The sequence below is a fragment of the Narcine bancroftii genome, chromosome 5 (assembly GCF_036971445.1).
Source record: "Narcine bancroftii isolate sNarBan1 chromosome 5, sNarBan1.hap1, whole genome shotgun sequence".
In the NCBI taxonomy this organism is placed as follows: Eukaryota; Metazoa; Chordata; class Chondrichthyes; order Torpediniformes; family Narcinidae; genus Narcine; species Narcine bancroftii.
Genome location: NC_091473.1, coordinates 132,649,607 through 132,661,973, shown reverse-complemented (window position 1 = coordinate 132,661,973; position 12,367 = coordinate 132,649,607). Strand labels below are relative to the sequence as shown.

General features: G+C 40.3%; 1 protein-coding gene across 1 annotated transcript in view; it reads left to right on the top strand.

The window, feature by feature from the left end:
* The window catches only part of abcd3a (ATP-binding cassette, sub-family D (ALD), member 3a), a 76,696-nt gene that overhangs the window by 51,363 nt on the left and 12,966 nt on the right, over window positions 1-12,367 (top strand). Inside the window, exons 12-18 of the mRNA XM_069939087.1 lie at window positions 1,015-1,112; window positions 1,274-1,365; window positions 9,540-9,631; window positions 10,180-10,243; window positions 10,545-10,608; window positions 11,070-11,147; window positions 11,239-11,304. Coding sequence (XP_069795188.1) covers window positions 1,015-1,112; window positions 1,274-1,365; window positions 9,540-9,631; window positions 10,180-10,243; window positions 10,545-10,608; window positions 11,070-11,147; window positions 11,239-11,304 — 554 coding nt within the window. The remainder of the gene's footprint in view (window positions 1-1,014; window positions 1,113-1,273; window positions 1,366-9,539; window positions 9,632-10,179; window positions 10,244-10,544; window positions 10,609-11,069; window positions 11,148-11,238; window positions 11,305-12,367) is intronic.

The window sequence follows — 12,367 nt, the reverse complement described above, 5'->3', positions numbered from 1 at the left end:
CAACCAAACCAACCATTTTTGTGTCACCTGCCAGTTTAATAATCGGATCGTCTCCATTCAGAGCTAAATTTTATTATAAAACCCCTGATACCTGGAATTCCAGCAACTGGCACCCTCAGCAACCAGCAAAAAAAAAAAAAAAAAAATTGGGGGAAATGCATTTTAAAAATTAAAATAAATAAGAATAAAATAATAGGTAAAAATACATAAGTTTAAAATTGTAAATGTTCTCAAAGGAAAGGTGAAGATAGGAGCAAAAAATATTCAGCCAGTGGATTACCTTTGTCATGCTTTGCTTGAAGCAGACATTTGAATAAAGTTGTGTGAAACAGCAATGCTGTTGGGGGTGATTATTGAAGTGTCTACTTATCCTTGTTTAGTTAGTCACCCCGATCAGAGGTTTTATCTGTAAACTTGGAAGGGGTTAATTATCTATAATGTTATTGTTCATTTTTCGGATGGCTCCATGGAGGGGGAGAAACCTGCAGATGCAGAGATGGTTAAATGTTTTCAAAGAATGTGACTGAAAATAAAGTAAAATGCTTTAAGGTTTATATATTCGTGCAAGTGAAGTTTGTTCAGTGTAATTAAGTGTAGTATTTTTATTTTTTAACCTGTTTATTAATGCAGGTGTGTTACCAGTAGTTAGGCATTGTAAGAGTAAGTATCAAGCAACTGGAAAATACACTTACCCGGCATCTACCAATCCCCATAGGTGCCGGATACCAGGGGTTTGCTATATTTAACAAAGAGCAAAGATCCCTGTATTGATCATTGTGAGATACCGTTGGTCACAGGCTTCCAATCATAAAATCATCTTTTTCCTCTTGCACTTCTGCAACGAGGAGAGAAAACGTAAGGGTGCAAGATGTACATTTTAAAAATCATTGTTGGATTTTCTTACTGTATTTCTGGACTGATAAAATGTATTTACAAAGTACTGGTATATTCTGCTGAACCATAGACTAAAGCATAAATGAACCTGTTGGTTTTCATTTTGTTTTGTTTATCCAGATCTTGCTACTGTGGTGGGTTATCTGGTAGTAAGCCGACCTTTTCTGGACCTTGCCCATCCTCGCCATCAGAAAAGCAACCATGCTGAACTACTAGAGGTATGTGTGATTTCGATTTCTCATCTGCAGGTCAAACCAGAGGGGACGGTTTATTGCTTGGAAAGACAAAAATAAGTTTTTGGGGTGTTTTTTTCATTAAGAGCGAGAATAGAAACCCAATATGTTATTTTAAATTAATCAAACTTCTGTCTTCTCCCTAGGATTACTATCAAAGCGGTCGAATGTTACTGAGAATGTCTCAGGCTCTTGGGCGAATAGTGCTGGCTGGACGTGAGATGACAAGATTGTCTGGGTAAGATCGGTGGTTCGAGCTGGATTGCATTCTTCTGTGTCTTTTCCATCAGATTCCTCTCACTTCACATTGAAATTAGATTATTACACATTTTCAGAGAAAGTGTTTAAATAATTTGAGAACATGTTTTGTTCGGTGACATTTTATCTACTGTAAGTAGGAAATTGTATTGTGTTTAATTGACCTAAAAAGTGGCTGAAGGCCAGTCAGTGTCTTGAGATAGCAACATGTCAATTCATGTCATATTTGTGTGACCAACTCCATAGCTTTGTGGCTGAAGAACAGGAAAGTGTTCTGGGTCAAGTGACTCTACTCCTGACTTGAAACTTTTAAGCTAACAGAACCAAGAGAGAGATGGAATACTTTCTGGGTGAAAGCAACTCCATCAGTAATGCTGATTGGATTTCCTTATCCAATCTATTATGACCGAACACTTTCCACATTGAACTCCATCTGCTGCTCACTTGATCTCTCTAAATCCTTTTGTTAACTATACTCTGTTACTTTCAAGAATAAGTTTTTAGTTTTTGTCCTAATATCAATCTCTCATTTCATCAGATCAATACCAGACCACAAGAAAAAGGAATAGAAGTAGGCCATTCGGCCCATTGAGTTGATTCCACAAATTCACCCTGAGCTAAACTGTTCTCGCATCTAGTTCCAAGTTCTGGCCTTTTCCCCAAGTTCTTGATATCTTGACTGCATCTCCACCTTAAACTCCCCAAATGATCCGGCCTCCACAGCTGTATGTGGCATCGAATTCCACAAATCCGTGACCCTCTGGCTAAAGAAATTTCTCCTCTTCGCTGTTTTGAATTGGTCCAGAGGACCCCAAAACCGAGCAGCAATAGATATGCACCACAACAAAGGGTCACTTAAATAAAAGTTGCTTTTAATTATCTTTGAACATGAAAACAGAATTAAACTTTAATTTTATTTCTATTGACTTACTTAACCCCCCCCCCCCCCCCGCCAATTCTAAGCGCACATGTGTGTAATGTTTAGAAAAGTTCTTTAGTTCACAGTCCAATTTCACCCGTTGCAGGCAATTCTTGTACTCTGCACAGAAGTTAGTATTAATAAAGTTCACCAGTCTTTGGTGCTTAACAGGCAAATGGTTACCACTCAAGGGGGTTCTTGTTGGTTTTCAGAGAGTTTTCTCGTTCCAACGATAGCCACTCCAGTGTCTTGCTGATGAAACTTGCCCCTTTCAGGGTTCTCCAGATGATAACCTCTTTCTTTCAGGTCACCACAGAGTTCCTTTCTGTTTCACCTATTCTAAAGGAAACACCAGAGAGCCAGTCCTCTCCTTTAACCAGCCAGTCTTCCAAAGCTTGATAGCTGTCCCTCTGGAACCAAAGTTTCTATCTCTCCTCTCTCTCTCTCCCTCCCTGTGGCTCCAAGAGCAAAGCTTGTTCTGCCCCTGCCTGCAAAGTTCACACGCTCTTCCAGACAGCAACCTGTTTTCCAGACAAAGCTGCTGCTGTATGTTGCTACATTGTTGCCTTTTGCAAATAGCACTCCATCATGAGTCTGTGAGCACTCTGCAAAACTCCTGCAAAAGTTCTGTGTTTTAAATTGTTTGTGTGTGACCTGCTCTAACAAATCTTTCCCAAATCATCTCCCAAACACCTCTATATACTCTTGTCACAGTACCTTCTAATTCTAAGACTGTCCCTTCTTGTCCTGGATTCACCCACCAAGGAATTCACATCTACTTTTTCAAATTCTTTCAGCATTCGAAATGTTTCTGAGATCCCCTCTCATTCTTCCATACTCCGATCAATAGAGTCCAAGAGCCGCTAAACGTCCGTCATATATTTTAGCCCTTGCATTCCAGGAGTCATCCTGGTAAATCTTCTTTGTACTCTCTCCAATATTATTACATCCCTTCTAAGATAAGGAGCCCAAAACTGCACTCAGTACTCTAAATGAGGTCTCGCTGGTGACCCATAGATCCTCATCAACCCCTCTACTCTTATACATTATTCCCTTGAAACGAATGCCAACAAAGCATTCACTTTTTTTTTACTGGTCGATCTAACCTGATGGTTAACCTTTAGATTATCCTGCATTTCCGAATCTTTTCCCCATCCAAATAATAATCTGCCTGTTTACTTCCTCTTCCAAAATGTACAACCTCACATTTCTCCACATTGCATCTCCTCTGCCATTTCTTTGCCCACTCTCCTAAGCTGTCGAAGTCTCCCTGCAACCTTTCAGTTTCTTTAACACTTTCTACTCCACCATCTATTTTGGTGTCATCTGAAAACTTTGCTGTAAAACCATTCAGTCCATAATCAAAATCATCAATATACATGGTAAAAAGAAGCACCGCTAGTAACCGGCAACCAACCAGAAAAGGATCCTTTTATTCCCACCCTTTGCTTTCTGCCTATCAGCTAATGCTCCCCCCAATTTAATATCTTTCCTGTAATTCCTTGGACTCTCCTCTTATTAAGCGGCACCTTATCGAAGGCCTTTTGAAAATCCAAATATACAACATCCACAGCCTCTCCCTTGTCCGCCCTACTTGAGTTTTCCTAAAAAAAAAATCCGTTAGGTTGGTCAGGCAGGATCTACCCTTCCTAAAACCATGCTGGCTTGGACCTCTCATTGCAATGCACCCAGATAACCTAGTCCTTGAGGATCGACTCAAGAGGCCTACTTGGTTCGGCTGGGAGTCGGAGGAGGAGGAGGAGCTTGGAGAGAGTCGGGCTGTGTATCAGAGGAGGAGGAGCTTGCTAAAAGTGACAGGGTTAATTGGTCAAGGGGCCAATAAAAGGAGTGAAAGGGGAGGGAGTGGCCAGCGAGGAGTGGCTCAGTGAGTGAGTGGAGCAGTGAAGGAGTGAGACTTCCTGGCTTTGGCTTATTGGGCTTCGGCGAAAGCAGGCAAGGAGAAAAGGTAAGCTGAGTTATTTGCCTTCGTATTCAGAGTTATGCCAATAGGGTTAGTGCTCTGTACTGGGTGTCAGATGTGGGATGAATGGGTGACCTCCACCCTCCCAAATGGCCACATCTGCACCAGATGTACCGAGATGCAGTTACTAAGGGAGCGAATTAGGGATATGGAGATGCAGATTGATCACCTGCGGCTTGTAAGCGAGAGTGAGGAGTTAATCGACTCAACTTTCAGGGTGATAAATACTCCAGAACCCGTGTCAGGTAAGTGGGAAACCATCAGGGGGGGAAAGAAAAAAGCGAGAAAAATGGAGAGCACACCAGTGACTATCCCACTCAGCAACAGTTATGTTGTGTTGGATTCTGTTGAGGGAGATGACTGGACAGAAGATGGCCACGGGCACCAGGTCAATGGCAATGAGCCTGGCAGAGTGGTGCAAAAGAAAAGGAAAAAGAGAAATGCAGTAGTTATTGGGGACTCCATTGTCAGGGGTACAGGCAGGAGGTTCTGTGAGCCAGATAAGTATACCCGCATGGTGTGCTGCCTCCCTGGTGCAAGGGTACGAGATATCACAAATCGGGTCCAAAATATTCTGAGAGGAGAGGGAGAGCAGCCTGATGTCTTGGTACATGTGGGTACAAACGACATTGACAAGAAAAGGGAGGAGGTAATGAAAAGGGATTACAGTGAGCTGGGACGAAAGCTGAAAGACAGGAACGCTAGGGTGGTGATCTCGGGATTACTACCTGTTCCAAATGCAAGGGATGAAAAGAATGTAAGGATAAGGAAAATGAACGTGTGGCTGAAGTGCTGGTGTACAAAGCAAGGATTTGGCTTTTTGGATCATTGGGATCTTTTTTGGGGAAGGCATGATCTTTACAAGAGGGATGGGTTGCACCTAAATCCAAAAGGTGTCAACATTTTGGCAAGTATGTTTGGTACAGCAGTGGGGCAAGGTTTAAACTAATTTGGCAGGGGTATGGGAACCAGAGTGATAGGGAAAAGGGTAGGGAAGATAAAGTAATGGCCAGGAAAAGTAAAATAGGAAAAGTAATGTTGGGAGGAGAAAGTAAAAAAATCAGAATGTGCAGTGAGTTTTCGGGTCAATGATAGTGTTAAGAAAATTACAAAGTAAAATAGTGGGCAGAAAAATCAAAAGAAAAGGTTACAGAAGTCACTAGATATTAAAAGGACAAAGAGCATAAGGGCACTTTATCTGAATGCCCGCAGTATTAGAAATAAGGTTAGTGAACTTGAGCTGCAAATTGGTACCCATGCCTATGATTTGGTAGCCATCACGGAAACATGGCTGCAAGGTGACCCTAAATGGGAATTAAACTTTCAAGGGTATCAGGTGGTGCAAAAAGATAGACAGGATGGTAAGGGAGGTGGAGATGCACTCTTAATCAAAGATGAGCTCCAGGCAGTAGTGAGGGATGATATTAGATCTAAAGAGCATAATGTTGAGTCCATTTGGGTAGAGATAAAGAATAACAAAGGGAAAAAATTATTGGTGGGTGTTATCTATCGCCCACCAAATAACAATAGTTTAGTGGCACAGGAAATAAATAGAGATAAGTGAGGCATGTAATAATGATACGGCAGTAGTCATGGGGGACTTTAACTTCCACATAGATTGGGAAAATCAAGTTGGTCGTGGGAGTCTAGAAGAGGACTTCATAGAATGCATCCGCGATAGCTTTCTTGAGCAGCATGTTAAGGAACCCACAAGAGAAAATGCTCTCCTGGATCTCGTGTTGTGCAATGAGATAGGTAGAGTAAATGATGTAATAGTCAGAGACCATCTGGGAAATAGCGATCATAGTATGATTGAATTTCTCATTCAGATGGAAGGGGAAATAGTTAGATCTAAAACTAATATATTATGCTTAAACAGGGGTGACTACCATAGGATGAAGGAGGAATTGGGCAGAGTGGACTGGGAGCACAGGCTAATTGATGAAACAGTTGAGGAACAGTGGAAGATTTTCAAATAAATATTTTGTAATGCTCAACAAAAATATATTCCGGTCAGGAAAAAGAGCAGCAAGAGAGGGAAAAATCAACCGTGGTTAACAAAGGAAATAAAGGAGAGTATAAAATTGATGGCGCAGGTGTACAAAGCTGCAAAGAGCAGTGGGAAACTGGAAGATTGGGAAAACTTTAAGAGACAACAAGGGGTTACAAAGCGGATAATAAGAAATGGGAAAAAGGATTATGAAAGTAAATTGGCACAAAATATAAAAACAGGAAGCAAAACATTTTATAAATATATAAAACGGAAGAGGGTGGCCAGAGTTAACATAAGACCCTTGGAGGATGAGAAAGGAAAACTGGTAGCAAAAAATGAGGAAATGGCCGAGGCATTGAACAAATATTTTGTGTCAGTCTTCATGGTGGAAGACACGTCCAGCATGCCCAAGTGCGGAGTTAAGGATGCGAATGTTGGGGAGGGCCTTCATAAAATAGTTGTTACAAAGGAAGTAGTGATGGAAAAACTAATGGGACTAAAGCCAGACAAATCACCTGGTCCTGATGATATGTATCCAAGGTTCTGAAGGAAATGGCAGAAGTTATAGTTGATGCATTGGTGGTCATATACCAAAATTCTTTGGATTCTGGGCAGGTCCTGGCAGACTGGAAGACAGCAAATGTCACGCCACTTTTTAAGAAGGGATGTAGGCAGAAGACTGGAAATTATCGGCCAATTAGCTTGACGTCTGTAGTTGGAAAAATCCTTGAAGCCGTCATTAAAGATGAAATAGTGAAACTTTTGGAATGTAAGGGTTCAATCAGGCAGACGCAGCATGGTTTTAGAAAGGGAAGATCTTGTTTGACAAACTTGTTAGGATTCTTTGAGGATATAATGGGTGGGGTGGATACAGGGGAACAGGTTAATGTTGTATATTTGGATTTCCAGAAAGCATTTGATAAGGTGCCGCACACGAGACTTCTCAGTAAGTTACAGGAAAGTGGAGTCCGGGGAAGTATATTGGCCTGGATTGAAAATTGGTTGTCTGACAGGAGGCAGAGAGTCGGGATAAATGGGAGTTTTTCAGGTTGGCAGAGCATGGTAAGTGGGGTGCCGCAGGGATCAGTGTTAGGCCCACAACTGTTCATCATTTACATTGATGACTTGGAGGAGGAGACAAAATGTGGTGTAGCCAAGTTTGCGGATGACACCAAATTGAGTGGAAGAGCAAATTGTAATGAGGATGTGGAGAGTCTGCAGAGGGATAGAGTTAAGCTGGATGAGTGGGCAAAGGTCTGGCAGATAAAGTACAATGTTAGTAAGTGTAAGGTTATCCACTTTGGCAAGAAAAATAAAAGAGCTGAATATTATTTAAAGGGTGAAAAACTACAGCATGATGTTGTGCAGAGGGACTTGGGAGTGCCTGTGCATGAATTGCAAAAAGTTAGGTTGCAGGTCCAGCAGGTTATTAAGAAGGCAAATGGAATGTTGGCCTTCATCGCTAGAGGAATTGAATTCAGGAGTAGGGAGGTCATGTTGCAACTGTATAAGGTACTGGTGAGACCGCACCTGGAGTACTGTGTCCAGTTCTGGTCTCCATATTTGAGGAAGGATATACTGGCTTTGGAGATGGTCCAGAGGAGGTTTACTAGGTTGATCCCTGGGATGAAGGGGTTGACTTATGAAAGATTAAATCGTCTAGGATTGTATTCGCTCGAGTTCAGAAGAATGAGAGGAGATCTTATAGAAACATATAGGATTATGAAGGGTATGGATAGGATAGATGTAGGAAGGTTTTTTGAGCTGGCCGGGGAAACTAAAACGAGAGGACACAGTCTCAAGATTCGGGGGAGTAGATTTAGGACAGAGGTGAGGAAAAATAGTTTTTTTCAGAGAGTAGTGAATGTTTGGAATTCTCTAACCAGGGAAGTGGTTGAGGCTGCCTCATTAAACATATTTAAAATTTGGTTAGATACATTTTCACATGATAGAGGAATTAGGGGATATTAGGGGAATTGGGGAGAAGGCAGGTAGGTGGAGTTAGGTCATAAATTAGATCAGCCGTGATCGTATTGAATGGCGGAGCAGGCCTACTCCTGTTCCTACTTCCTATGTTCCTATGACTCTCCAACTACTGATGTCAGACTAATAGGCCTGTAATTTTTCTTTTATCTGCCTCCCTCTTTAAACAGCGGAACTACATTTGCGACCTTCCAATCCTACAGAACCATGCCAGAGTCTGTTGATGTCTGGAAAATCAATTCCAATGTCTCCACAATCTCCAAAGCCACCTCCTTCAAAACCCGTATGGGAGACATATCAACATTTAGTCCATTCAGTTTACGAATCACTATCTCCAGTAATCCTGACTGGATTTAATTCTATTCCCTGAGACCTCTGACTATCGGGTATATTGATTGCTCAGTGAAGAACCAACACCTTTTGAACACCAGTGATGACCATCTGTGATGACCATCTGTGATGACCATCTGTGATGACCATCTGTGATGACCATCTGTGCTAATCCCATTTTCCAGCATCTGGAATAGACTTCCATGTGCCTTCCTAGGATCTACAAAAATGCTGCGAGAGCACCTGCCTTCATCATTTTCTCGAACAAGGTGTTTGAGATTGCATCCATCCTCGAGGGTGATTCTCTTACTGTTCACCTGAAATCTATACCCATTGGGTTTTAAATGTTTTCATAGGTGAAGTTTCCAGATGTGCTCTGCACCCTCTCCAGTGCATTCCTGTGTTTCCTGAGATGTGGGAACTGGAGCTGCACACAAAATTCCAACTATAAACTTGTACTATCATCCCCCCATGGTTGTATATTTCTGTGTCCTCGCGAATGAAGACAAAACATCCTATATATACGTCTTCTAAAATCATCTTCCTAGATCACTGCCTTTGCAGATCTGTTGACTTGTACATCACGTGGAAAATTTTGTAGTCAACACCTCTACAAGAATGAGATTTTAACCCCGATGAGCAATGCAAACTAGATATCTTGATTGTGTCATTGAAGAGGCCAGGATTCCTTTGGTGTGCTGTTTTTTTCCATTAATATTAGGATACAGGACATCTGGCCAAGTACTACAGTGTACTCTTAATATTTAAAAGTACACAGGAGAGATTTTTTTTTAATTTGGGAGAGTTAATGAGCTTTGTATTTTGTATTTAATAACACTGGTTCTGCTTTAATATTTTTATTCTATCATGCTTTTTAAAATGGCAACAATTAGATCACTAAAAAAACTTAACACATTTTAAAAAAAATATGTTCTGCATTCTATTTAGTTTCACAGCTCGAATCACTGAATTAATGCAAGTTTTGAAAGATCTAAATTGTGGAAAATATGAACGCACAATGATTTCTCAACAGGATAAGGGTAAGGACGCTAACAATACAGTTCACTAGGAGGATTATTTGTTTGCAAGAGAACAGGATTATGTAAACTGATACTTTGACAAAAGTTTAAAAAACTATACCCTGCAATTGGGTTTATAGTTTGATGTTTCAGTTGATCAGTAGCTTGATATGGTTTTGGATATTTAATCTGTGCTGAATTGACTGAAATTAGGCTGGGTGACTTTAGCTTCTCAGTCTGGGGAAAGAAATCATTAGCCAAGGTTTACATTTCTTTTTGTAATATTATAATTGCTGTAATAGAATGTGCTTAGTTATGAACCAAGCAAGAAACAGATCAACTTTCACAGGGAAACACCCATCCCACAGCCATCTTCTAGGAGTACCAACAACCCCTTGTGCTGGCCCCTCGAGAATCATGTAACCTGATAAGACAAATTACTGGGGAGCAGAGGAATGGAACGATTCAAAGTACCCTAATTTTTCCATTTTACCTTAAGGATGCACTTGCAAGATGTATTGTACTTGGTCACATAAAATTTATACACTATCTCTCATTTTCCTATTAAGGTTCAAAAAGTCAGCCTTTGATACCAGGGAATGGGGAAATCATTATTATGGATCATATTATCAAGTAAGTGTAAAGCTGTATACGTGTAGACAGCAGTGCAAATTAAGCACTTCACCAAATCCGACCAATATTGGCTTTTCTCATTTGCTTTTAATAAATTTGCTTGTGAAAGCCTTTTTTTTAAAATACACCTCATTTACAACTATACAGACCCAATTACTTATCCATCAGGAACATAATCTGATTGGAGTATCTCAGTTTGTTAAAGTTGAGGTCAAGCTTGACAGAGAAGGTTACAAGAAAAATTTTTCCTCTGGTTTTCTAACATCATTTAGTAGTAAAATTACATGACTTTTCTTGTCAGATTTGAGCACGTGCCATTGGTGACACCAAATGGAGACGTTTTGATTCCAGATCTCTCTTTTGAGGTAAAGAATCTATCTGTTATACTCTGTGCTCTGATACCTTTTTGTTGCTGTGTCCATGAGTTCTTTTCATTTGAACAGGAACTAGTCTATACCTTCTAAAATTTGACTTAAACCATGTTTATGGTCTTTTTTTTGTGGATTGAGTGAGAAATGACAATTATTGTTGGGAACAATTAACTGGAATGAATGGCTGTACATGCCATGCTAATGAATAATTGTATAAATATGTGAATAAGAGCTGAGGGCAGGTTATTAGGGAGTGGAATGCAAAACAAACAAGATCAATTACAGAAGTCAGTTCCTTAAGATTTTGTTCTTTGGCAGGAAAATTGTCTGAAACTTCAAGTAAATATTGAACATTATTGTAACTCTATTATGAAAAATAATTTGAGTTTTACTCAGATGGACTGGTTATAAAATGCTTTTTCAGACCATTTCACTAACTGGTTTGTCATTGTTAGGTCAGGTCCGGAGCAAATGTTCTCGTTTGTGGTCCAAATGGGTGTGGAAAGAGCTCACTTTTCCGTTGCTTAGGAGAGGTGAGTCCCGATAAATCCTATTCATGATGAAATAGTTGCTTCAAAGTGACATTAAGTTGGTAAGTTAAATTGTTGCTTTTCATTTGGATAGTTATGGCCTCTATTTGGAGGACGTCTAACAAAGCCTGACAGAGGGAAGCTGTTTTATGTACCTCAGGTAAGAATGACTTGTTCTTTTCGGTCTTTGTATATTTCAGTGATGCAGATCTTTTGCTTTTGTACAGTAGTCTCCATCCAACTCGGTAGATTATTCTCCTGGAATGCATGTGTATTGATGGCCCTTCAGATTTTATTAGTGTCATTTTTGACATGTATAAGAGAAACCTTTTGTAAGATGTTTAGTTTTCCCATTTAGTTTGGCTAGGTGAGGAAATTTCATTCATTTCAAATTAAACGTAAGGATGTTGTTGATCTTTACAAATGCCTGCAAAGTCTCATGGCCCAAAGACCATTACAGGACAATATTGGCCCTCTGGCCCATAATGTTTTACTGACCTATGTCACCTTTCCCTCCTCACAGCCCATAACCACCCCCCTCCCCCATTTTTCGTGCATCCATGTGTCTTTTCTTGTCTTTCAAATGTCCCTATTGTATCAGACAGACTCCACTATACCCCTGGCATTTTATTCCAGGTACCAACCATTCTCTTTTTAAAGAAAATAAAAATTCATTCTCTGTTTAAAGGGGGGCAAAAAAACTATTACCTTTGACATCTCCCTTAAACTTTCCCCCACTCACCTTTAACAGATATCCTCTGGTATTGGCCATTGCCACCCTGGGGATAAAGATGCTGACTGTCTACTCTTATCTAAGCCTCTCATGATCTTATACACTTCTATTGAGTCGCCTCTCATTGCTCCAAAGGGGAAAGCCCTAGCTCGAACAACAGTTGGCAAATAGCTTCTTCCCGCAGGCTGTGAGATTGATGAACAGTATCCTGTAACGTTGGGTCTATTGTATATGAAAAAAGTAAATTATTCCAAAATATTGATATTTATTTTATCTTTATGTATGTATGTAATTATATGCTACATGTGTGTGCACCATAGTGTGGAGAAACTCTGTTTCGTCTGTTTGTATATATACAGTCAGACGATAATAAACAAATTTGATAAGGGTTATCTTGAGTGGATAACTTGGATGGATTTAACAGATTAGCCAAAGGGCTTGGGTGGATAACCTGTGCGACATGAACAGATTGGACAAAGGGTGGACAACT